General features: G+C 53.5%; 1 protein-coding gene across 1 annotated transcript in view; it reads right to left on the bottom strand.

Annotated features, from left to right (window-relative positions):
• The window catches only part of LOC119109776 (insulin-like growth factor 2 mRNA-binding protein 3-A), a 30136-nt gene extending 17828 nt beyond the window's left edge, over positions 1 to 12308 (bottom strand). Inside the window, exons 1-3 of the mRNA XM_037233530.1 lie at positions 12190 to 12308; positions 1542 to 1789; positions 230 to 454 (exon numbers count right to left, since the gene is read on the bottom strand). Coding sequence (XP_037089425.1) covers positions 230 to 454; positions 1542 to 1768 — 452 coding nt within the window. The 5' untranslated portion in view covers positions 1769 to 1789; positions 12190 to 12308. The remainder of the gene's footprint in view (positions 1 to 229; positions 455 to 1541; positions 1790 to 12189) is intronic.
• Positions 12309 to 27775: the final 15467 nt, after the last annotated feature.

Raw genomic sequence — 27775 nt, forward strand, 5'->3', positions numbered from 1 at the left:
GACGGAAATGGAACCTGAACGTTTGACGGTGAGCTCGACCCCCGTCCACACTAGACCGCTTCGATGAATATGATCCCCAGCCTGGCCGTCGGAGTGCTGTCCGTCGGGCAGGGCGCCCGGGGGCCAGCCGTACCGTACCGTACCCCTTGTTGGTGTTGGCTGCCTCCTGGGTCATCACGTCGAGAATCTCGCGGCAGGGCGCCCGGAGGCCAGCCGTACCGTACCGTACCCCTTGTTGGTGTTGGCTGCCTCCTGGGTCATCACGTCGAGAATCTCGCGGCAGGGCGCCCGGGGGCCAGCCGTACCGCTACCGTACCCCTTGTTGGTGTTGGCTGCCTCCTGGGTCATCACGTCGAGAATCTCGCGGCAGGCGTTGTCACAGTTGTCCGGATTGCCGTAGATGGTGATGGCCTTCTCTGTGGCGCCGTTGCTGTCCTTCCTGTGCACATCTACCCTGCGCGCGTAGATAGGAGGCGTCAGACGGCAGATAGAGGGATTCAGACGCGGAGATTGGGGCGTTGGGCGTCGGACGATTAGATCGGGGGAAGGGCCTCAGACGCGGAGATCAGAACTTCAGGCAGGGAGATCAAGGACGGCAAAATAGCTGATCGGAAACGTCAAAAAGCGTCCCTTTGGTTGGGGACGTCAGAAGAGACGGCTGGAGACGCCAGTCGGAGATATTAGAGATGTGGGAGAGAGTGACCGGAGAAGTCAGGAGGGATGGCTGGAGACGCTTAATGACGCGATGACACTGAGGACAGATAACGACGAGGATAGCCCGGGAAAAATGATAGCAGAGCTAAAACGATGCTACACATCCTACTATCAGACACATGCCACCTATCCTAATCCGTCGGGTAAATCACCTATCCCACCTATGGGCTAATGCTAAGACTGAAATGGATGCTTTCTCCTTTGGCTGCTTAAAGGAACGTCACAAGATACTTTCCGCGCTTTTTGCATAAGGCAGCGAAGAACACCTGTAGCATATCCCCACTAATTAGCAGCCTTCTATGTCACATCTACAAGCAATACAAAGGCCTTAGAGAGCTATTTGCAGGAACGCATCACATGCACATACTCGCCCTCCGCCCAGCGCCTGCACGACGCTCGTCGGCTCCGACCAGACCTCAGCGACGCGCCGACATACCATGATTTTTTTAAACAATTTATGTTTACTGTGTACCCATGACTGGATCACTTTTCAGCATGACCTTGCACAACATCGCTAATGTTGCTGGTCGGACCCGGTGCAGGTAATCTCGATTGCCAACCTGGCATGCCGCTGATGTTAATCTGAGACATGGCTTGACGAGGACATTCCCCGCGGCCTGACCTGATCACCTAGTGACGTTCCTGTGACCTGATCTTGTAGTCCGGGCGATCGCAGTGCTCCGACCTCACCCATTGCGGATGTCTTGCATGATCTTGTGGGCCGTATTATGCGCGTAACTTGGAACGGGTGTTCTGCGTGACCTGGCAGTGTTGGCCTCACCTGGCGTGGGTGTTCTGCGTGATCTGGCGGGTGGTGTTGGCCTCACCTGGCGCGGGTGTTCTGCGTGATCTGGCGGATGGTGTTGCCCTGGCGGCCGATGATGGCGCCCACCATCTCGCTGTTGACGAGGATGCGCAGCGGCAGGTCGGTGTGCGGCGCCGCCTGGCCTGGGAAGCCGCCTCCCCCGCCGCCGAAGCCGCCGCCCGCTCGGCCGTTGTGCCGCGGCCGCGGCGCACGGTCGCCATCGTCGTACTCCGCCTGGTTGTCGGCCATTGTCGAGGCGTGTCCTCAGACCTGCAACGTGACAGACTGGTCATCAGCAGCAGCGCAGACTTGTCCCCCAGCCCAGCAACGTAGGGGCCCGACTACTCTCATGGTGGTAACATGCCGTTGTCATTCGTTACATAACTTTTTGTGTTAGATATAGTCCCAGTCTTTAGAGGGATGGATTTCTGGGATCAGCGCTGACGCTAAGCAGTGCTTGTTGCGTGGGTCCTGACCACAACATCCGACCGCGAAATGTCGGTCAACGGCAAAGTTTTCGGCGTGAGCTTAACATGTGGGTGTCATTGGGCTTTACGACGCACTCCGATGCTGAGGCTATATGGCATTGCCTGCCTGTCACACTGGAAGGAAGTGCAGGCATCGGGGGGATCGATTTCCCGTATCTCTAGTTTCCTAGGCGCACAGTGTTTAACGCAGACACATTAGCCGCTACACTATCGGCCCGCCGTGATCTTCACGTGCCGCAATACCGCGCGGTCGATCCGGTCCTCTGACGTCACCTGACCTTTGGCGCTGCCGCTGCCACTGACCGCATACCATCCCAGTTAGTGGCAAATAGTGGCACCTAGAGCGATTCGAATCCAGCCCGCCACCACGGGTGGATCAATCAGAAGGCAGATGCTCCAACCAACCGAACTACCGGACCGGGAATGACTAGCCGGTTTCTGGACCGCGGTAAGGCTTGTTTTCAGATCTGTAACATATATAATCGACAATCGCCCGTAGATGTATTTGGTTCTAAGGCCTCTATGCCATGCACAGTCGTGCTGGTCATTGCCCCAGCCGTGACTTGTCAAACCCGCACCGCGGCCAGCCGGGCAATCGCGCGTAGTGGTGAACGGAACATGGCCTCGCAGTGGTGTTTCACAGCTTCTTTGATGGTTGAATATATATTATTATATATATATATATTATACCATGCCTACTGTTCAAGGTACATTTAAGGCCCTCCGTTGAGCATATACGGGGACATGACTAATCAAAGCCCTATCCCGCCTGGTAAGTTCCACTGCCGTATGGACTATCGATGTTTTCAAAATTAAGTTTTGAACGGTCGGTACTTAACAGCGATTCAGTTTTCAATTCCTTGTAGATAGCTTACGTAGAAGTTACTTACCCAACTACGACGATGGACGAGGACATCGATGAAGGCAGGTTATTAATTAATGACCTTGTGATGAAAAAGACACCCTCCGAACTCCGTTCTTCACTCCCGCAGAACAATAGCATGACAAGGACAATGTCAGTCAGTTGTGTGCAGAGTGATCACAGCGACTACAGGACGTAGCGTGCCGTGCTTCGCACTCCTTTATTCTAAATCACTGGTTCGGTTTGATATTGGTCACTGGTGCCAAAAGCTTGAAATTCGGTCATGATTCGTGATGTTCACCGCTTTTGTTCGCACATACATCTCCCTTTTACAGGGGGTAATACCTAAAACCTTTCAAACGCTTCTAAGGAATCTGTGTCTAGATATTGTGACAATATCCTACAAGACCCATCAACACCATGCTGTGTGTCAGACAGTTTGCTGACGATATAAAATGAAGAGTAACATGCCAAAATATACCGTAGCCTCACACGAACGGGCAAGGTCTGAAAGACGCACCGGGTAGTTCCACCACGTGAGTGATGTATACCACGTTCAAGTTGACGGCCAGTGGACACCATGGCAGCCAAACTCGCGCGACACTGCGGTATCCTGTTACCCACGGCTGTGTAATCCCAATCTGTGCTACTGACGACAGCCTGTGTCATCAGGTAGCCCAGTTAAATACGCAGCACAAAAGGCCTTGGGCATTAAAGCGCACTTTGAGGCAACACTTTGACCCGGTGCCGGTCCCACAGTGGCTCGGCGACTCCACAGTTACACCTCACTGCAAGAGCCCGGCGTGTTTTACCGTACCTGTGCGCTCGTCACCGATACCGCGCCGCGTGACCCGGCAACTCTAAACCCTACCGCAACAGGACATCGCTGCACAGAGAACGGGCCGGGGTGACGGGAGAACCTGCTGACGGGGGACCCTGCTAACGGGGGACCCTGCTGACGGGGGACCCTGCTGACGGGGGACCCTGCTGACGGGAGACACTGCTGACGGGGGACCCTGCTAACAGGAGACACTGCTGACGGGGGACCCTGCTGACGGGGGACCCTGCTGACGGGAGACCCTGCTGACGGGGGACCCTGCTAACAGGAGACACTGCTGACGGGGGACCCTGCTGACGGGGGACCCTGCTGACGGGGGACACTGCTGACGGGGACCCTGCTGACGGAGACCCTGCTGACGGACCCTGCTGACGGGAGACCCTGCTGACGGGGGACCCTGCTAACAGGAGACACTGCTGACGGGGGACCCTGCTGACGGACCCTGCTGACGGGAGACCCTGCTGACGGGAGGACCCTGCTGACGGGAGACCCTGCTAACAGGAGACACTGCTGACGGAGACCTGCTGACGGGGGACCCTGCTAACAGAGACCTGCTGACGGGGACCCCGCTGACGGGAGACCCTGCTGACGGGAGACCCTGCTAACAGGAGACACTGCTGACGGGAGACCCTGCTGACGGGAGACCCTGCTGACGGGAGCCCTGCTGACGGGAGACCCTGCTGACGGGAGACCCTGCTAACAGGAGACACTGCCGACGGGAGACCCTGCTGACGGGAGACCCTGCTGACGGGAGACCCTGCTGACGGGAGACCCTGCTGAGGGAGCACCTGCTGACGCCCCGACAGCGTGACGCTCGTGAGCCCTGCGGGCCGGCAGCGAGCGTACAGCGTGACATTCGTGTACCCTGCAGGCCGAAGGCGCGCAGCAGTCACTAGAGACAGTCCTGCAGGACGACAGGGCACATGCCATGGCCGGTCCACCAGTGACAGTCACTAGAGACAGTCCTGCAGGACGACAGGACACATGCCATGGCCGGTCCACCAGTGACAGTCACTAGAGACAGTCCTGCAGGACGACAGGACACATGCCATGGCCGTCCACCAGTGAAAGTCACTAGAGACAGTCCTGCAGGACGACAGGACCATGCCATGGCCGGTCCACCAGTGACAGTCACTAGAGACAGTCCTGCAGGACGACAGGACATATGCCATGGCCGGTCCACCAGTGATAGTCACTAGGACAGTCCTGCAGGACGACAGGACATATGCCATGGCCGGTCCACCAGTGACAGTCATAGAGACAGTCCTGCAGGACGACAGGACATATGCCATGGCCGGTCCACCAGTGACAGTCACTAGAGACAGTCCTGCAGGACGACAGGACATATGCCATGGCCGGTCCACCAGTGACAGTCACTAGAGACAGTCCTGCAGGACGACAGGACACATGCCATGGCCGGTCCACCAGTGAAAGTCACTAGAGACAGTCCTGCAGGACGACAGGACACATGCCATGGCCGGTCCACCAGTGACAGTCACTAGAGACAGTCCTGCAGGACGACAGACATATGCCATGGCCGGTCCACCAGTGATAGTCACTAGAGACAGTCCTGCAGGACGACAGGACATATGCCATGGCCGGTCCACCAGTGACAGTCACTAGAGACAGTCCTGCAGGACGACAGGACACATGCCATGGCCGGTCCACCAGTGACAGTCACTATACAGTCCTGCAGGACGACAGGACACATTCCATGGCCGGTCCACCATGACAGTCACTAGAGACAGTCCTGCAGGACGACAGGACATATGCCATGGCCGGTCCACCAGTGATAGTCACTAGAGACAGTCCTGCAGGACGACAGGACATATGCCATGGCCGTCCACCAGTGACAGTCACTAGAGACAGTCCTGCAGGACGACAGGAACTGCCATGGCCGGTCCACCAGTGACAGTCACACGACGTGCTACTTAGGAATGCTTGCATCAATACGAGGGGGGGGGGGCACTACCGGATGAATAGTCCGCAGTGACCTCCTAACGAGTCCACAACCGTATTGAAATTGAACGTTGCGCCCGCATAAATTGCGCAGGTAACAAACAAATGTGAAATGACACTCCTATCGCCCAGCCATGAGCCAGTGCCCAATGTCCTGGCCTCGTATCTGCATCCGTGCAGCACGTTTTAAGTCGAACACAAATTCGCCACAGCTACTGGATACGTGAACTCAAAATTAAAGAGAATAAATACTCCCTGCTCACAACTATACACAGCAACCATTGCATTTGTCTTGCTTTTTACAATGTATGTGTTCTGTGAAGTTCGCAACACACTAATGCGTCAAAATAGTTGTGTCATAAATGCCACGAAACTTTTAAACACTCTGTCGGGACTGTATTCCAAATCCTAGATCCGCCACTGTAAGCAACAGGCCCTTTACCCCCTGGGTCAATCGCAAACATTCTTCTATTTGCACCGGTAGAGGCGCGCACGGTCGTTGTCATGAAGACGGTGGTCGCGACTGCAGGGAAGAGAAAACACTAATTGTGTAGCGTAGAAGCGTAGTAGCAATGGGTAGTGCTGTTACAAAAGCATGGCAGCGTACTTTGGACTAGAAAATAATTAAAATTGATATCTTTATTATGCCTTGTCGGTGCTGCAGTGGCAATTCCCAGTGATATTTTTGAACGTAACTAGTTCTGAGGTTTCACTAGAGTATGCTTTTGAAATATGCCCCAAAGGTAGGGCAATGCCTTTAAGAAAGAAAGTCGACCAACCAAATGAGGGGAGAAACCCGTTTTTTTTTTACCTAATGCGTGGTGGATAATTTTTCACTTCTGAGTCCTCCCTCCCTCATTTTGCGAAACTACGCCTCAGGCTAGGGTCGTACTTAGACTCCATTTGGGCTTCAAAACGCCCCTCTACTTCTACTTGGGCGTCCCTCTAGTAGACTGTTCAGCGCTCCTCTATATAGGTTAGGGGAGTCCCAATATTTAAACCTTCGAGTCCTCTGACGCAGGCATTCGGCTCGCTTCGAGGGCACTTCGTCACCACCGCTTGGGACCTCTTTCAAGGCTTTAGGGGTCTCTCCCTGTCCGACCGCGGGACAACCTCTTCCCCTACAGCCGGGGGATGGGGAGGGGGAGGGGCATCACTTTACTGGGGCTTGGGGCATTGTAAATTGGATTTACGGCACCTCTCCGTCTCTGAGATGTGGAGCCGCTCTAATCGGGTTTTGTGACGCACCTCTTCTAGCTCCCTGCAACAGGGACGACCTTACTGGCTAAAACGGCAGTAACAGTTTTTCAAGTGTAAGGGCCAAAGACTTGGCACTCCTCGCCGTTTGGACGCGCCCCTACCTGCGCGCCATCTTGTGAAACACATGCCATGCCCACAAGCAGAAAGATGTCGATTATTGACTGACTCATTTCAATAAAGTAGTTGTCCAAACGTTTCCCCGGCAGTTATTAACTCCATCGTTACGAAAAAGAGCGCGTGTTTTCACAAATGTCACGTGTCAAACCTGCCTCCCCGCCACTGTTCCATCGGACATTTCCACGAAGCGTCGTGAGCGACCGAGCGAGCAGGCCGGCCCACCGGTTTCCTACATGTACGTGGTGTCAGGCGGGTGGCCTCCTGGTGTCATGTACGTGCTGTCGGGCAGTGCCCTCCTGGTGTCATTGAGTACTCGTCTTTGTCAGTTTCGTCCAGTGAGGCGGCACGCGGGCCGCCGCTGAATGGGAGGCGCGTGAGCTGGCCCCAGCAGGCGGGACCTTTCCAGAAGTGCGTTAGCTTGGCAGCCGCCCGACCAATACAGCGACGGCCCAAATGTGTGAGCGTTTGTTAGTAGGGGCGTACCCAGATAGGGGGTGGTGAACTATTGACATCTGCGTCTGAGCGTGTTGTTAGTAGTGGCGTACAAGGTAGGGGGTGGCGAACTATCGACATATGCGTCGATGATACGTTTGCACACACGGTAGGTGCCTCCCGATAGAAACCCCCTGCGTGCGTGCGTGCGTGCGTGCGTATGGTGCACGCGTGGAGTACGTGCATGCGTGCGTGTGCTATGGTGTCGGTAGCCACCGCGTGAAACCTCAAAATCTTCAGTTAAAATAAAAACGCAGGTGATGTTTCGAACTTAATGCATTACATGCAACTGACACTGACACCCTTCAGGATATATACAGACTCGACTATATAACCTACGATTCAACTAAGCGCGAAAAAGCACTCATTGGAGATTAATCATAACGATGAGTGAAATTGTCTCACTCGAAGTCTGTTATAGGCCTTGGCTGTCTTTTTCCTACAACACTTCCGTATAGTAAGCACCATGCACTGAAGTGATTCATCACACCATTTCAAGGTTCTGATAGTATTTTCCTGATTAAAAGTATTTCAGTCATATCTGATCGGCACCGAAGGCTTCAAGACTGTAAGGGGATTTTTGCAGAGGGACTGGCCAACCTACCCGATGTTGTACTGCTCCTAAATACGGGGGGCTCGCTAACCAGCCGCACTGTGGTGACAACGCCGCTATTACGTCTGCATACCGTCTAATATGCGTAAAGAATCACAGATTTCCCTCCTAAACATCCTCCCAGGAAACCCGTCATTTTATTCGGCCTGTGGATCAAAGCTTATCAACCACTACGACGCGTTTGCAAAGTGTGACAGGCGAGGTGCGACAACGGAACTTTTGCGAAACATCCTCGTCACAGAACTTCGTAGAGTTGTATATCAGCAGACATTCTCGAAGAGCACATGTCAAAGACTTACGTCAGAGCTCACTGGTTTTTACATCTGGCGACACCCGGACCCTAAGCACTCGGCGACCCACCAAAATCTCCGAGGATTCCATCTCGCCGTACCACATAATCCGCGCCATTCGATCGCTGTTAAGTTGTGACGTGAATCAGAGACGCAAGCGAGGCGAGGACCACGTGACTTCTGACGCGCCGAGGGGCCCCAGATTTCATCTCGAGAATATCGTGCATGTGGAGGACCAGAAGTGGTGCACATAACACAGTTAGCGCGCAGCGGCTATCTCCGCTGCCCTTTTCTGACGCACGAATGCATAACCCGTTGTTTGAGGCTTTCAAGGCAGGTTAGGGTAGGTCGGATTTGAGGGAAGTCAGTAGGTTGGTAGGTTTCAGGGTAGGTTGTAGGTTAGCAGATTGAGGATAGGTTGGTAGGTTGGTAATTTGAGGTAGGTGGTCGGTAGTTGGTAGATTTGAGGATAGGTCGGAAGGCTAGCAGATTTGAGGTGGTCGGTAGGTTGGCAGATTTGAGGATAGGTTTGTAGGTTGGCAGGTTTGAGGGTAAGCTGGTAGGTTGTGCAGGTTTGAGGGTAAGTTGGGTAGTTGGTAGGTTGAGGTTACGTCGGACTGCGCCAACACCGCTAAACTGCCAGAAAACCTGCCGCTGAGCTGAGATCCACGACCGGATAATAGAGTTAGGGCTCACGCAAAAAGCACCGCTTACACAGCATCTACCTCTAATACATAAACACATCCAATAAAAAAGGTTCGGGCCAAATCCTAAAGACTTTTTTTCACCACCTATGCTACAACTATGCCCGTCTGCAACAACGTTTACTACAACAAAGTCGCAATGCAACGGCATGAAAAAATGAACGATTTTGGTCGATGGATATTTGAGGATCCAAGCCGTGGAAACTTACCGATCCGATACAGACATTTAAAAATTAAGTCAGTGGGCACTTGAAGAGCTCGCAGCTAACATCATACAGGAACAAGCCATCACATGTGCACGATTGGTGGCATTTTTATGTTCCTCAGTAGCCACATTTGTAATATTATAACATTTCATGATAGTAATGACGGTCTCCGCTCACTACGCAGCATGGTTTTATACAACTGAAAAAAAGATACGGGTGTAACCCTGGTAAGCATTCCATATTGGTCTGCGCTCAATCCGGAGCGCCGTGCGGGATTTTCTCTCTCATAAAAACGTCGCGAAGCACATTCGGCGGGCCGGTGGCGGGGCACATACCCACATGCAAAGAAACATGTAATTCATGGGCGTGAGAAAGCTACCCAAAACACAAATAATCATGTCCAAAGTGAGCTCATCCACAAAACCCTGACCTAAAACAGTCAGACCATAGGCAAGGATCTGGCTCCGGAGGACGCCAAACCGGGTCGCAGGAAGCATCTCCCTTCCAGGACAATACGGCCCCCCCCCCCCGTCAAGGTCTCCCGCCAAGATGGTTTCACTTAGTGAATTATTATGGGGACGTTTTTCGGCTTTGAATTCTACACTGATGTCTCAGCGGCAACGTTTTTTATGGTTTAGAAACCCTTGCCAGACTGAGGCGCGTCCCTGTTCACCGATGTTCCGAACCTGAGTGCGCCTCCGATGATCGGTCGGCGGGTCGTGACCAAGCCCACTGCCGGGGTAATAATACATCCTGGTATCGTGGGCTGCTGTGCGAGAGGCGCCGATTTCCTGCAGCGCTGAGGAGCTCTCAGACGTCCTAACTTTTCTTTCCGGTGGCAGAGTCTGCCCGCCAGCAGTTTTTACTTCCTGCTCCCAAGCCGTTCACCGCAGCGCCACGCAAAAATTGAAGCCATTAACGAAAATAATAAAGAAATCATGTGTAAGAACTTTAAGGGCATTATATCCAAAGAGACAATGCCAGGCCTTCGTTATTTTTGTAGGCAACATGCAACGCGAAGGGGAGTCTCAAACACAGCGCTGTGCGGTGCACCTCCCCGCATTTCAATTTGAGTATACGTCGTCGGCTCATGCGTATAGTCATTTAGATAACAATACTGGGTATATATGCAAATATCCTGACAGAGGCGAATTCCGGCACTGAACATATGGGAGACTGCTGGCGTTCCTCGCAGGGTTGTTGGTTCGTACGTTACAAAACAGTACACTAAAATTACCTTCATAGTGCACCGGGGCCAGACTTCCAGGACGTCAAAATTCGCCGCAGGCCACTGTACGTCTGCATTATTGGAGGCCAATAAAAGCCGGGGTTTGCTACCATCTTATTTTGGGACAAACACGTGCATCGCGCCGAATACGCGTCGCCACTATTTAGCAGGAGCGCCATCGGGTGTTCACAGATAGGAGCCAAGTGGGGGTTGGCGAAGAGAAAGTGGCGCTAATGGTCAGTCTCCTAAAGTTAAGCTGAATTGCCCCCAACGCAAAATATATTTCGCGTCACAAACAAGCTGCCAGGACATTATCTAACGTTCATATAACGGCACAAATGTACTAGCCCAAAATAACGATTTTGGCCACCCTGAAACTTCTAAGCTTTCATTTTCAGTGTTTAGGTTATGATACTCGAAAAAGCAATACGACACTGTAGTACTTGTCATACAATGAAAGATCCGTATCTTCCAAGTTGAACAGTTTCTGTCCCATGGTAACTGGTGCCTAGACATGGACAGTGGTCATCCATAATTTAACCTTTCTTACTACCCGTTTTTCACTTGGCCATCGTTTCAATTTTCTTACATACATATGACATTTGTCCCAAGAGAATATCAAAAGAGTTTCACGATATGGGAGGCCCATGTGAGGGGAGGGGCAGAAATGTATGATTTCGGCCCCCGGGGGGCCACGCCAACTTCAAGGGGAACCGACCTGGCTTTCCTTGGCCCAAAGGCCCCGTCCTTGGCTACACCACTGTATAAAGTAAATACCGATACGAACAAAGTTCCTGCGCCGCGTTCTTGACTAGCCCTTTGCTGGTCGGTTATCAGAAGCGATTACCAGTATGCGTCTGTTGTCGCAAGACGTGCGTTATGCGCGCATCGTAATAATTCATCGTGTGGACACCGGGATGTCGGTATACACTATCTCAGTGCGCGTGGCCCGTCCGCACAAACACTGCCTTCTCAGACTGGGACAGCCGGAACCCTGGTCTCCGCCTCCCCAGCGCCGTTCCACCCATCCCCACCCCTGCATTGTCTGCATCCGCCGCTGGCTCTCCCGAAGTACCCCTCCCCAACGCGTACCGCACCCTCGCACCACGCGTCCGCCGACGGCGGGCACGCATGCCGGCGCGCAGGGGCCCGCGGGGTTCCACTGCACCCCAGCGGGCGGAACGGTGCGGGAGGAGAGGGGAGGGAGACCCGCCCGCGGATGTCAACCGCCGGGCGCCCGTCTGACCTCTGCAGGTCCCGCCTCCCGCGGTGTTCCAGCGGCCGCGGTCCACGGCCGACACACTCGTGATTCCGCGGCCGCCGACCGCCGCCCGGCAGCCGACGTTAACGGCCGCCCCGGGGCGAATCGATGCATCAATCAATAGATGCGGCAAGCGGAGGGCGGCGGGTCGCCGCCGCCGCTGTCGCGCTCGCCAGCACGACCAAAGGCGAGTCTCTGTTCCCCACGTGGCACAGAAAACCCGCCGTGACAGCGGCGGCGGAAGGCGCGGCGTAGCCGAGGCGGGAGCAGAGCAGGTGGTGCCGTGTCTAAGCGGCGGCGGCACGCGGCACGGCCGGCGCTGTGCGGCGCGAACCCGCCGCCGCCAACGTACCTGCGCCGCTGCCGTGCCCAGTTCGCTGTCGAGACACGCTACCGCCGGAAGATCACTGCACAGGCGCTCGCTCGCAGTCGGGCGCCCAGTCCCGCGAACGATGGCCGCCAGCCGGCCGGGTACGCGCCCGCCAACAGCTCGACAGAGATGGCCACTGCGCCGACGCGACGGGCACGCACACGCCAGCTGATCGGCCGCCGCCGCCGCACCGGCCGGCCACCACGTAGACCGCTCAGTCACGCCCCGCCCCACCGCTCGGTCGCCGTCCGCCATCCTGTCGGCCAGTCTGAGAAGCAACGTCTATAGGGAAGCGCCGTTGGTTAACGAGTGCGCTGCCGGCGACATGGACGGAAAATGACATGATGTGCGACGTCATTACAAGTGTAGATGACTAACTTACAAAACTGGTAGGGTCGACAATAAACACTGCCACCACCAGCCCAACGATCGCCGTGAAAGCCGCGAGATTTCACTATGCAATCTAGGCGTCGGCGAGGGAGACTGAAATTCAGAGGCGAAGTCTATCTTGGCAAGGGACGGGGTGGGGTGGCACGTAGCTTAATCTAGGGTCCCCCTGAAAAAGTCCTTACCCCTTACAGTCATCGAATATAGCCTACGTTCTTCGAAACGGGCGCACTTTCTTCTTTTTCAGTCATGCCGACGGACCCTCCATTGAGCTGCTTATCGATTGGAGGCTCAAAAAGACCCTTTCTTTTCGCCACCCCCCCCGTACGTAGAACTTCAAGGGGCCCATTTCCCCCTTCCAGCCAGAGGCTAAATGGCCCTTTCGTCCCATCCCGCGAAACATACAAGCCACCATCCTGGTGGCACGGCCCCTGTCGATTCGGAGGGATATGGAGGGAAGCATCATGCATCGTCCCCTCCAGTGGCGCCGCTACGGGGCGGGGTGGAGCACGGGTTGTCGATTTGTATTCTTTTGGTGGGCCACTGCCCCCCCCCTCCGATATCCGATTTAGCCCCCCCCCCAACAGTGAGTTTGACCCCTAACTTTCTAGAGCCAAAGTACAGGCAGTGCAGCGCAAATGGGAAACAAAAAATATATCAAGTCAAAAAAGGTTTCTCCTAATTGTTTCACAGGCAAAAAGACAAAGAAAATGAAAACCGCGGTGTCATGTCCAGTTGATTGCAGCTGACCGAGCTAGTCACGCTTTAAAAGCTCCTCTTCGCACCATGGTTACTGGGTATTGAGTATTGTCTGTTTTTATTGCATGATGCCTGCTTTTAATTACACGATGAATGTGTCTTGTTGACGCAGATATCGTTTTTTGGTATTTCTCTGAGTGTTTTTGCACTATCCAACGATGTTTAAACACTCACAGACTGCAGCAAGTTGCATTACTTTGCCACAAGACGAAACGATGTCTTACCGGAAACTAAAAAGAAACCGGTTAAGTGTTGGCACCCAGAAAAGTTAACAAATTTTCAGACGTTGACGTTCGAAAAACCCTCGAAAAAGCCAACTTTCAATAGACGTGAATATTCGATGGTGAACAGTTATGAAACTTGATGGTTCATCAGCAGCCCACTAAAGCGATGGCAGCAGTCGTCCAACAATAACCACCAAACACAACATTAGCCGGTGTCGAACCACAATCAGACTCCATTACGCTGAGGGAAAAGTAGGTCAAAGCGGGAAGAAACCTATTTTAAATGTATTTATAGCTAGCGCTTCCCGCTCAGCCTCCACCAGCCTATTTTGCCGAAAATACACGCCTGCGGTCGAGACCGTGAACACGTGACAGTTTCGCGACCAGATTTACTTCAGCGTCAGATCTAGGATTCAGGGCCCATTTCCTAAGTAGGGACAAGGTCAGGCCCACGATGTACATTGGTCGGGGCCGCTGGGACAATGAAGGGCCCCTGTATCGATCTGGGGACCACAGTGCATAACAATGGTCGTGTATGGCAAGGAGCCCAGAATCGCCTGCAGCAGTTTTCGAGGGGCCCCGCAGAAGGACCTTCGATCAAGTGCCTAATTGAAAGGCACGAAGGACTCGTTGTAGGTCACATTAAGGACCTCGGTTTGCAGGACCGGACCCTGAAATGCCAGTCAGAGAGTCTCTTGCGCCGTTTAGGGACACCCTGGGACGATGAGGGCCGGTCAGAGACGACCAACGACGAACAGTCGGCTCGGCATCGGTCTGAGCCCGGGGAGCCCATTCCCCAAGCAAGGACACGGTTGGGACCCGCCATTTGCATTGGTCGGGACCACTGAGACAATGAGGCCCCTGCATTGGTCAGGGGCCCACAGTGCCTAACAGAGGGCTCTGTGTCGGTGAGGGGCTCCGAGTCGGCCGGGGGGTACTGGGAGCATAGTTAATAAACAGAGAAAATATGTCGTTTAGAGCAACCTTTTCTCCTTAAAATTTTGCCGATAGTTTATAAGTGAGCTTGTTTAATCATATCTGATGATTGCTTCAATATCTTCAAATGTGAAAAATTCCCTTCAAGTAGAAAGGATTTCTCTGGACAACGCAATATCTCTGTAAAGTAAATATCCTCTCAATACGGCATTGTCTGATTGCGTCATCATACCCTGCACAGTATTGATTGAGAGCCAACTGGCGCCCGTTATATCTGAAAATCGTGCTCACGAACATCAGATATGTGCGACTCGACAATCTTATTCTTTTTTGGCCTTTATCACAGCATGGCTATGACGGCGGGTTGTAGTTAGATTAATATGGCGTCATGGATGCCTGGGTGACCTTGAAATAGTCTCCCCGAAAAAAGTCTGCAAATCTTCGCCGGCCTGTAGCCCAGTAACAAGATGGGCTTAGGTCTTAAGAAGAGCGGGACTGTAAACTGCGAACTGCGCCGAATGATCTTCAAAATAACTGTTGCAATTAAAACACCACATACAAATCCAGAAAACACTTCTTTTGAGCTCCTGTACAAGAAATCTCACTAGCACCACTTTTAGGTGATCTTCTGAACGGCTGAGCATCTGATCTGATCGCGCATCTAAACAGCAACAAGAGCAGTTGTGATTACGCCATTACGTCATGAGTCAGTTGTGCTGTGCGTGCTGCACGCGCTAATTCTGTTCCGAGTGTCGATCTGAAAAGAGCAAAGGTGAAATCTACGGCCCGGGATTGCCTTCTGTATGCGAACGAGTTTAACGATTTCCGATAGGCGGTCGTTTTCGCCCCTCGTTGATGCCGCCAAACATTGCTGGTACCCCGACGCGGCGTTTCCCATGGAGACTGCAGCGTCGGGCGCCGCTGTTCTTTCATACATTTAGGCTTAAAGCGTACACGCTTTAAAACTATTTTAATCTTTTTCGCTAATGGATTCTAAAGTGGTTATAGTTTTGCCCAATTGAGCAAGGCTGGAGATATCGATGCAAACTTTTGACACGGTTCAGATCTATGCTGGCGTTCAATCTACGAGTCCGTCGAGATGTTTGTAAAACCCTGAGAAAGTCCTGCAACGCATTTGACTGTCAGCTTTCGATCGAAAGGGCGGAATGAACGATTGGAAAGTGAATAGAGCCGGTGGTTTATGCGATTCAAATTGCAGTTATTGATCTCCTGGCTGATGTCACTTCATTTCCTTATAAATGCATGCAACATTGTATCGTCAAGTAGCTTCTTGATTACATTCAGTCAAAGAAGTTCAACATATCACAGAAAAATAGATATTTTGACACAGACAGCCAAATCCTGTGGCCCATTTTGTGGGAGATTAGGGAGACTGAGTGCTCTGCTGCTTTTCCAGCAGCATGGCTCTTTGTTAACTGTGCTACCCTTCTTCCCTCTGATCCCCTCTTCTTTACGTGCTTCATATTCATGCATATCCACCTATGTCTAGACCTCCACGGTGCGCAATGGACATAGTTTTCCGATTCGAAAATAAGAATCTGAAAAATGAAATGGCCGTAATCCGGGAAATTTTGTCAGGGGATCATTAAGTTCCAGGAGGCAGCACAGTGAAACCTAAGCCCTCTTGATGCAAGCCTAGATCCGCCCCTAGTGATACGCTTGAAAAGTAAACGATGAAGGGTTTTTCTCCGTTTGTACTGTAGCCGCAGGACATCCATGGCCCACCCAATGACCTGTGACATCCGTGGCCCACCCAATGACCTGTGTAGCACGAAGCCAATTGCAAAGACGCGCTTGAATTTCACATTCATTCACAGGTGTTTGAAATGCGATGCTTGCGCCTCGTTTCATTAGCACAGAACATGAACCCTTTGAACGAAATAGCTCAGTTATTAGGCTTTTGTGTCGTAAAGAATGCATAGATAAAAGCCTGATTTGAAGCGTGCCCCCATGTTGCCAATTTTAGTACAAGTTATTGAATTGCCTTTATTTCCAAGAACAAATAGTACTGATAGCCAGGTACCACTTCCCGAGGCCCAGACAAATATTGTAGGGGCCCGGCCCATCATTGGGGGAGGGGGACAGCTCATTGGGAAGAATAATAATGATTGGGGCTTTAGGGCGCGTGGACTTCAAGGGTCATTTTGCGCCCATAACAGCTAAGTGTTTACCGTGGTGTGTAAATGGCTGTTGAATCCTACGTTTCTCGAAAATGAAAACAGCTGTCCGGTGCCAAGCATGCGAGAATCGTCACCAATAAGGTCTGAAAAGGTAAGACCTGACGCATCTCGTCCGAAGTAAAGTGCCCACTCTTCTCTGAACTGTGGGCAAGAGTGAACAACGTGTCGAACCGTAAGTGGCGCATCACAGCGAGGACATTTAGGGCGTTCTTCACCGTACAAAAGGTAGCTACGTGTTGCGTGCGTGTGGCCAATTCGAATCTGCTGAGGGTTCTTCTTCGCGTCTCAACGTACGTGAGCTTGAAGACCACGGACCCAGTTGTGGTTGATCATCTTTAACTTAGTGTTTACAATGGCGTCCAGCAGCGTTGCCATTTCCCCTTCACAATGGTCGCGATTGCAGGGTAAAAGTCCCTTGCCGGCAAGGGTAAAGAACGGGTGCAAAGTGCACGCGCTGCCCGTTTGCGGTCGCGTCAGCACGCTCGCTACCTGCGATACTCACATGGCTCGGTATCCAACATAAGACGACAGTTTTACCAGCAAGATCCAGCGCTCTCAGGCGAACTAAAATATCCTGTATAATGGGGCAAGGTGGGTTAAAGGTTGTCAGAGCCAACAGGCTGCTCAAAGAATCGGACAAGATCACGTGTGAGTTGCTCTCACCAACTTCGATGAAGCATAGGGCTTTGCTGATTGCAACGAGCTCGGACGTGTAAACTGAGGCGTGTTTCGGTAAAGAGAAGGACCGGGTGGCTTGGTCATTCACAAATGCAGCACCAACGCCTACCTCCGTCTTGGACCCATCAGTATATGTGGCTTGCAAACCTATGTACGACCCGATGTGCTCCAGAGCCTTCGATCTCAGGTCGCATGGGATCGCTCCCTGTTTGCTAGTGCATGAAAGGGATACATCCACTTTTGGTGAGATTAGTTCCCATGGAGGCCACTAGTACGGGACGCGACCTTAGCACACCACACAAACTTATGTCGCTTTCCCGGAACAGCTCCTTCATACGGACACCAAATGGAATAGCGGACAGCCTTCCGCTACTTTGGAACTTGCTTTCTACATAACGTGAAAAGATTGCTCGGTGAGTCGGATGTTTGGGAAATTGAGCCAGCTTGTAAAGTATCGCATGCCAAGCATTTTCCTTCTCAGTGCCAACGCCGGTTCATTAACTTCCACGGTAAGGCTAGCAACCGGCGACGTCCTGAATGCCCCCGTCACAATGCGTAATGCGGTATGGTGCACGGTGTCTAATAAACGTTTGGAGGAACTCGGCGCGCGGTCATAAATAAAACAGCCATAGTCAAGTTTCGAACGTACAAGTGAGCGGTATAGCAGTAACAGTGTTCTTCTGTCCGCTCCATAAGATGTTCGAGACACATACTTCAATATGTTCAATGTTTTAAAACAGTTGTCACGTAGGGTTTTCAAATGTGACCCATACGATAAACGGTTATCAAACTGCAGACCCAAGAAGCGGGTGCTGGATTCGTTCGGGATGGTCTGGCCGTATAGCCTTAAAGCCATAGCGGGGCATTGGCAAAGTCGTCTGCAAAAGTGCATAGCGACTGTTTTCGAGGTCGAGAAACGTAGTCCGTTTATAACACTCCATCTTTCCAGACTGATCACAGCCAACTGCAAGCGACGCTCCAACGAGGCAAAGTTTGACGAGGCATACCAGATGGCGACGTCATCCACGAAGAGAGAGCGGCTGACCGACTTTGGAAGGGAGTCACCAATATCGCTAATCATAACCACGAACAAAGCGACGCTCAAAACGCTGCCCTGGGGCACGCCATTATCTTGTTGGCACCTATCCGAGAGGTGTGAGCCAACACGAACTTTGAAAGAACAATCGGTCATAAAGTTCGCTAAGAACGTGCCCATGGCTCCTCGAATGCCATAATGAAAGAGCTTTCTCAGGATGCCGTAACGCCACGTCGCATCATAGGCTTTTTCAACATAAAAAACACAGCGCCAACATGTCGTTTTTCCCTAAAACTGGTGCGGATGTTTGTGTCGAGAGCTATAAGATGGTCAATGGTACTGCGATTTTTCCTGAATCCACATTGAGCAGTAGAAAAAACGTTGTCTGTACCGCTCCAAAAACCACGACAAACGCACATTTACCATACGTTCCATCAACTTACAAATTACATGATGTCAGTGAGATAGGGCGGATAGTCAGCAGGGTCAGCCCACTCTTACCAGGCTTCAGCATAGTGACAATATGTGACTCACGCCACGACTCCGGAAAACCTCCATTCTCCCAGAGATTGCTGTACGTTGCTAAGAGGGCCTTAACTACTGAAGTGGGAAGTTGCTTAAGCATGGCGTTGTGAACTAGATCCGGACCCTCTGCCACATTGCACAGCGATCCGATCGCGGAAATTAGCTCGGCCATTGTAAAAGGTCGGTTATACGACATCTGCCCCGTCGGGCTGAAGTCGACAGGGGATGCCTCGCAGCGGATCCGTTGTCGCATAAACTGCGGGACGGCATTGCCGTTACCGCACCGCTCGGAGAATGCGCGGGCGATTTCATTTGCTACGTCAGCTGGGCCTATGATGTCACGTCCATTGATATGGAGCACAGGGTGTGGTACAGACGAGTGCTGTCCCGCAATGCGTTTGATCCGTGACCATATATTGGATACAGGTGTTTGGCAGTTTAGTTGGCCGACGTACGATCGCCACGATGCCCGCTTAGCCTCTAGAATGGTACGTCTAGCAGCCGCTCGTGCTCGTCGAAATGCAATAAGATTCTCAGTAGTGCTCCGACGGTCAAACTTTCTAAGGGCCCTCAGGTGTTTACACGCACAGATTGCGTCCCGGCACTGCTGCGTCCACCATGGGACAGGAGGACGACGAGGGCAGCGCGACGTTCGCGGTAAGCATCCTTCTGCAGACCGCAAAATCAGCGATGTCAAATCCTCTACCGACGGGGGTTCACTCGCTGGCTGCACAGTAAAGGAATGCTCGATCTTCGCTTGAAACTCAGTCCAGTCGGCTTTTCTAAAATTCCAGCGCTGTGGTCGAGAACCAAGAAAAACGTCAGCCCGGTACTTGATCCAGATGGGGAAGTGGTCACTTCCCATTGGATCGTCTGACACCGACCAGTCAAAATGGTTGATCAGTTGTGGGCTCAAAAGACTTAAGTCGATTGCCGATGCCTGTCCCGATGGGAGCGTGAAATGGGTACGCTTGCCCGTGTTTAAGAGGCACAGCGATTCTTCATGTATGAGGGCTTCGCAGCGTTTCCCGCGAGTGTTTGTCTTGACACAACCCCACGCTGAGTGGTGAGCGTTAAAATCACCTAAAATGAGGACAGGCGGCGGAAGCTGAGCCACCAGGTGTCTCAGATGAGCGGACGGAAACCCGGTCCCCGGAGGCAAGTAGATTGAGCATATGGCGATCGTATGGCAGTTTAACAACACTTTGACTGCGATAGCTTGAAGCTCAGTATTCAAAGCCAGCCTTTGTGCACACACGCTGTGGTGCACGGCTAGGAGAACGCCACCATGAGCAACAGGGTCAGATGGTAAGTCTCGCCGCCAAACGGCATAACCCGAAAGACCAAAAACGTTTTCAGGTGCCAGTTTTGTCTCCTGGAGACATATCACCGCCGGCCGCCGCTCGTTAACGCATAGTTGGAGATTCTGGTAGCTTGTGCGGACGACCCTGCAGTTCCACTGTAAAATATTCGTCATGGAGCTAAGAGGTTAGGACGGTCCTTAGCTTCCTATCACTCCGCGGTATCGACACCTACCGGAGGGAGGGGGGGGGGGGGGGGGCATGTGTTTGGGTTGTAAGTGTAAAACAGACCTACTTTTAAAAGTACTCGGCCGCGCTGGCCACAACAGACCCAGACGGTCCAGCTACGGGGTGCAAGGACCCACCAGGGCCCGGTCCCACCGACGCCGGCCGGGTTCTGGGCCGGATACGTGGGCTACCGTCTGTGGGCGATATGGGCCAGGGAGGGCCACGCTTTTCCGGGCGCCCCACTCTAGACGGGGACGGCGCCGGCGAAGACGTGACCCTCGGTGGCGGCGCAGGAGGAGGGCCATCGGTGGCTTCCGAACCTCGGATGATCCACCAGGGGCCTCTACGCGTCGCCTGGGTGGTGGACCGGCTTCCCCCGCGGGAGCACGTCCCTGATCCGCCCCGGCAGCCGGTTAATCGCCTTCGTCCTCTCTTGCTCAACTAGACGCGCTCGCTTGGCTTCGCGGGCGCGCCTGTCAGCTTCTTGACGCTCCATCGTCTCTGCTACACGTTCACATGCACTGGTGAGGAGTGTCTGTGATGAGGAGACCGGTGGTTTCTCAGACGAAGGAATACCGGACGGCGCGCGAGGGCTGCGGCCACGCCGAACCGTCGTCCACCCGTCATTTGTTGGCGATCCAACTGGTGCCGAGGAGGCCGGCAGCACGGCGGCCACCGACTGCTCGGTTGGTGGGGAGGGAGCTTGGGGGGCTGGCTGTGAGTCCGCGGCGCGTGCTGAGGGTACAACTGATAGGCCAAACGATCTCAAAAGTCCCAGAAATTGAACAGCCGTCATGTCCTCGGTCACGTTGGTGTCCGGCAACGAAGTTTTCACTTTCGATGCGTACGATGTTTTTGGATGGGTCTCGTTATAAAGTTCTCGAGCCTAACGGAATAATGCGTTTTTAGAAGTTTTGATTGATATGATTTCCTTCTCCTTAGCGTAGGCTGGGCATGCACGGTCGTAGGACATGTGCGGAGCCTGGTCCTTGCCGCAGTTGACACAGTGGGGTTTGTTAGAAGCACAGACTTCGCTCATGTCCTCGAGGGACGCACATTTACCATACGCTGCGCGTTTCCGACAGTTGGGTTTCGTGCGACCAAATCGCTGGCACTGATAGCACCGCATGAGGTTAGGCAAAAACTGACGAACTTTTACGCGGACGTATCCCACACGTATCTCGGATGGTATGTCGGAGCGACCTGAACGTGAGTATAAGGTTGTTTGTGGGCACTAACTCTCCTCCCCTTCTGACACGAATCCGTCGAGCGGCGGTCACTCCAAACTCCGAGAGCTCCTCCACGATCTCTTCCTCGTCAACGTCACGCAGGTCAAAACAGTTCACCACGCCCCTGGACGAATTCTTCGTGTTATGTGGTGTCGCTGACATTAACACTGTTTTTTTCGCGTTTGCCAGCCCCATCCCGAACACTACGAAAATTCAGTTGTTTCCATAGCCCGACTCGCCTCCAAGTCACTAGCGAATTCAACTTCTATTCTTCCATCCCGGAGTTTGTCACATCTTATAATTTTTCCAAATTTGTTGCAGTCATTTCTTCTCTGAAACGGTGACAGGGACGCCAACCTAATCTCGTCACTTCCGAAGACGAGGATCCGTGGTCCGGGGAAAGCAGATTCGCCTCTGCACCCTGGAGTTGTCGAGGTCCGCCTCCCTTTCGGAGGACGGGTGTTTTTAAAGGTAGAGGATGCCATGCAAAAAGGGTTTGCATTTCGGCACCGGGGCTCCCCACCCACCACGGAACCCAACTGGGGGACGACCCAACACTCCCTAGGGAGGTGGTCACCGCCAGGGCTACCCCGGTGCTATACGGGGCAAACGACGCCTCCCACACGGCCAGGTGTAACCGGGGAGACCCCTCCCCGTCCTGACCGTGGTTCAGCGCCGCCGCCCCTTGACCCCTTAAGCCGCTGCGCGCGGTCAGGCGCCCCAAGCGGAAGCCCGCAAGGGGCACCCAACCGCAACGCGAGCGACAAGCCGCTAGCTAGACCCGTGTGGGGCCCCACGAGTCCCCCATGCCCCAGGATATCCTGGCCAAAGTGGAGTGTTGGGACGCGCCGTGACTGACCCGCACGACGCGCCCCTCAGCCACCAGGATCCGATCAACCCGAGGACGTGGGCGAGGGGGCACGGCGACCCCAATAGAACGAGGATGAGTGGTGATAGGGCCGGATGCGAGAGTGCGGGTAATGTGGAGGGAGCGGGCGGGACAGGGAGCAGGAGCTCGCGTACCGGCAGGGTCGCTACGCCCTGAGAGGAACAGCTTGCGCTGTCCACCCATTACCGGATCTGGGTCCCGAGGGGGCGCTAGTCCCCTACACCGGCCGAAGCCGGTGCCCCTGCGGGGCTCATTGGGAAGGACTTGGCCTCCCAAAGAGATACAAAGTTTCACCCTTGGTTCTATGCAAAATAATGACTTTTTGCAGAGCAATCATCGGCTGCTCGTAGGCACAGGAACAACGGGACCGAAGATGTCATGGCCCTCATGTATACGGAAAACAAACTTACAGCGAGGAAGGGTTGCCCCTCTCCACCCCAACCCCGACTCTTTGGGCCGTTTCTCGCCCCTTCTTGACATCGGCGCACTGATCGCCGGACCGGACCGCCGGACCGGATCGCCGAACCGGATCGCCGGACCGGATTACTGGACCGGATCGCCCGAACGGACCGCCGGACCGGATCGCCGGACCGGACCGCCGGACCGGATCACTGGACCGAATCGCCGGACCGGATCGCCGGACCGGATCACTGGACCGGATCGCCGGAGCGGACCGCCGGTACGCGGGGGTGTTCCAGTGTGTTTCGCTCATACAAGGCGACCCATGTCCCAGAACATTAAGCCTGTCGCAGTCAGTGTCAGTCTAACTGAATATAAATCGGAGCTGTAAGCATTTGAGATTCAGGCCAAGACCTGGTGCACATAATGCGCTTTTGAAGTCAGATGCAATCTGCTTGACATTAAGCGGCATGATTCACATTGATTTAAGTCTGAGCAAAAACGGACCTGCACCATTCAGACTAGAGCGGATTTTAGCTTAGAAACGCTTTGGGAATCATTACGGTTTGTTTCGGTTAGTGACAGTTGGCTTCACTGACCTGAAAATCAAGGGATGCTAGATGCGTGACATGCTCCGTATTTCCATGGAAATGCGACCGGCCATGACGTCAGCAGGTCCACGGGCTGCTGGTGGGGTGGAGGAGGTGAGGGGCTCGGTGTGTCGCATTGTTTCAGCGCAGGTGTCGCCGCAGTTAGAGTTCGTCACCGAACAAACTCTATCCCTCGGCCAGACCCATGCTTGACATTGTTCCAGCGCAGGTGTCGCCGCAGTCGGTCACCAAGCAAACTATCCCTCGGCCGGACCCACAGCGCAGGTTGTCGCCGCAGTCGGTCACCGAACAAACTCTATCCCTCGGCCGGACCCATGCTTGACTCCAATGAAAATCGGAATCTGTTTCGTTGTCAGGCGCAGGAGCACAGCCGGGGCGGAGCGGCACCCTTTGGAAATCTGTATGAGTCGGAGTTTATTCAGTCGTGTTAGCTGAAATCATCGATGAGCCGACTTAACTGCAGATGTAAACCACACCGAACAAGCTATTTCTGACAGGGGTCACATGCGCAGCAAATAGAGCATGGAATACTTAGCTACTTCACATTCAAACAGTCAGAAGTTTTGTGCGACGTCGGTCGAGCGGGATGACGACAGGTGGGAAGGGTTGTTGAGCATCATCATGCAGATTATGTACTAACCTAGCCCGATTGACCCAACGCCTGAAGACATACTCGGGCCCCCCACACCGACGGGCTGAACCAACGCCTGAAGACATACTCGGGCCCCCACGCCGACGGGCTGAACCAATCCATCGTCAAGGCAGCCTTTTACCAGGGCGAAATACACAAAGCTAAACGGATGCAGTTTTTACGCGCTAAGTTGGCAAATGGCGTTGATTAAAAACTGTTGAGATATGGGATGGCTGGGCATGGCAACCTTCGTCAACAAAATCCATCGTTTTAGCATGATATGCGGTTTGCATGGCTGTTGCCAAAACATTGCGAACAGCAAAAATATTTTGGGCGGTTATCGGAGCCTATGAGTTAGATCACGCAGGTATGTGGCGCACATCGGTCAAAATGAGTTAGGCCACACAGCCGTGTAGCAGATATAGGACATAGTGAGTTAGGCTGCGCAGCTGTATGGCGAATATCGAACACAATGAGTTAGGCCGTGCAGCTGTGTAGCAGATATAGGGCCACAGTGAGTTAGACTACACAGCTGTATAGCGAATATCGAACACAGTGAGTTAAGCCGTGCAGCTGTGTAGCAGATATAGGACACAGTGAGTTAGGCTGCGCAGCTGCATAGCGAATATCGAACACAATGAGTTAGGCCGTGCAGCTGTGTAGCAGATATAGGACACAGTGAGTTAGGCTGCGCAGCTGTACAGTTTTCATCGCTCATCCGCTCTGTTTTGGCCGCAGTGTGCGGTATTCGAAGCTGGCTTCGTACAGTGACGCCGGCCGCCTCGGTCGATCACTGGTGCACGAAGGGGTTCGAATGCCTTTGAAAACCGTTCTGTGAGTTGAAGTCGTTACACTCGATAACAACGTGCTGTTGTTTACCGTGTTGATCATGTCCGGCCCCCAAACGATGAGGTCCGTGGTCTGAGCTGGAGACCGCGAGACCAACTGCAGGCATCTGCGCAGACTCTTGCCCGTGCGACTGACTGGCCTTCGCAGATACTTGCCCGTGAGACTGACTGGTCTTCGCAGACTCTTGCTCGTGCGACTGACCAGTCTGCGCATACTCTTGCCCGTGAGACTGACCGGTCTGCGCAGGCTTTTGCTCGTGCGACTGACCGGTCTGCGCAAACACTTGCCCGTGTGTTTGACCGGTCTGTGCAGACTCCTGCCCGTGAGACTGACCGGTCTGTGCAGACTTTTGCTCGTGCAACTGACCGTTCTGTGCAGACTCTTGCTCGTGCAACTGACCGGTCTCATCAGTCAAAATACGTCAGTCTCGTGTAACTGCGACGGCCGTCGTCAAATCCGGGCCCGACTTCGGGTGCTGCTGTGCAGCTTATTTTGCAATTGAAATACAAAATATGCAAAATTTGGCACGTATAAAATACGGACTTTGAACAATGTCAACGTTTCAGTCTCCTTTCGTGACGGACAGGTACTGATGTGAGTCTTCCACACTCACGGGCGATTGGACGCTTTTTGCATCCTTTAAGGTATACCCGCCAAAATAACAGTCGGTGCCTACGTTAGCATACCGCTAGACCAGTTGTTCAGTTCAGCTCAGCTCAGCTCAGTTTCTTGCTGACGGGAGACGCGGTCGAGTGGAGTAGATTTTTTCTGGGCCTGTTTGTGAGATATGCAATCGCAATTTGTAATACTTATCACTTAAGTACTGCAGGCTCATAATATGTTGGTGACCTATGGTAGTACTTGCTATTGCAAGAACTGCCACCCGATGTTGAATTGTTGCCACGCCATCATCGACGTCATGGCTAATGCTGGCAGGTGTAAATGTAGTCACCAAATGTAATTAAATGGACGTAGCGGTGTCGGCCATTTCACACCAATTACTCTCACAGTTTATGCTGACTTGACTGGGGTAGCTTGGATTCTTCCATCATGTCATGGAGGATGAAGATACGAATAGTAACGGTGTGGTGTACTGGCTTGCAGCCCAGCTCGCATGCTTCGGAACTGAAAAGCGCGGCTGGAAAACGGCACTGAGCTCGCCCCACATTCATCAGGAGCCTATAGCTCCTGCCACCTGTTCGAAACCCATCAGGGAAACTTCTGTGCACAAACTGTGTTGTCGTGCTCTTTTCGCCGCCGGACGGAACATCTCGACTTCGGGCCGCAGCTCCCGACGCCCGCCCAGCCCTGGCCCGCACCCGGCCCCCGGCGGCGCGCCGCCCGCGCTCCATGAAGGCGGCCAAATTTGGCAGCGCTGCCGGACCGCGGCGCCGCCGGTTTAATCACACGGGGTCCTTGCAAGGTAAATGTGGTTAACGTTAACCCTCAGCGGTTGGAACACAGTCACGGGTTCCGTTCCACACATGGATGAGTTTAGACGATATTGGAACCAATCGATCGTCCGGAGCAGGCCTTTCTGATGTCCAGGTAGAGGCTATCGTGTTGCGAAATGGCCCTGAATGCCCTGAGCTGTACTGAATCGCACGAAAGCCGGTATGAAGGGGCAAGTGCGCAGTTGGTTGAGCCTGGTCTTAGTATTTTGTGTGGTCACATCTGTGGACAGCGTCCACTGTCGTACCACTTCAAATCTGTGGGCTGCATTCGCTGTCGGCACCACTTCACATCTGTGAGCTGCATACGCTGTCGCACCACTTCACGTCTGTGACTGGCTACACTGTCGCACACTTCACGTCTGTGGACTGGCTACACTGTCGCACCCACTTCACGTCTGTGGACTGGCTACACTGTCGCACCACTTCACGTCTGTGGACTGGCTACACTGTCGCACCACTTCACGTCTGTGGACTGGCTACACTGTCGCACCACTTCACGTCTGTGGACTGGCTACACTGTCGCCCACTCACTGTGGACTGGCTACACTGTCGCACTACGTCTGGACTGGCTACACTGTCGCACCACTTCACGTCTGTGGACTGGCTACCTGTCGCACCACTTCACGTCTGTGGACTGGCTAAACGTCGCACCACTTCACGTCATGTGGACTGGCTACAGCTGTCGCACCACTTCACGTCTGTGGACTGGCGACACTGTCGCAACCACTTCACGTCTGTGGACTGGCTACACTGTCGCACCACTTCACGTCTGTGGACTGGCTAACACTGTCGCACCACTTCACGTCTGTGGACTGGCTACGCTGTCGCACCACTTCACGTCTGTGGACTGGCTACACTGTCGCACCACTTGCACGTCTGTGGACTGGCTACACTGTCGCACCACTTCACGTCTGTGGGACTGGCTACGCTGTCGCACCAACTTCACGTCCTGTGGACTGGCTACAACTGTCGCACCACTTCACGTCTGTGGACTGGCCTACACTGTCGCACCACTTCACGTCTGTGGACTGGCTACACTGTCGCACCACTTCACGTCTGTGGACTGGCTACGCTGTCGCACCACTTCACGTCTGTGGACTGGGCTACACTGTCGCAACCACTTCACGTCTGTGGACTGGCTACACTGTCGCACCACTTCACATCTGTGGACTGGCTACACTGTCGCACCACTTCACGTCTGTGACTGGCTACACTGTCGCACCACTTCACG

This window comes from Pollicipes pollicipes, unplaced genomic scaffold, assembly GCF_011947565.3.
Source record: "Pollicipes pollicipes isolate AB1234 unplaced genomic scaffold, Ppol_2.1 Scaffold_7231;HRSCAF=8579_pilon_pilon_pilon, whole genome shotgun sequence".
NCBI classification, from domain to species: Eukaryota; Metazoa; Arthropoda; class Thecostraca; order Pollicipedomorpha; family Pollicipedidae; genus Pollicipes; species Pollicipes pollicipes.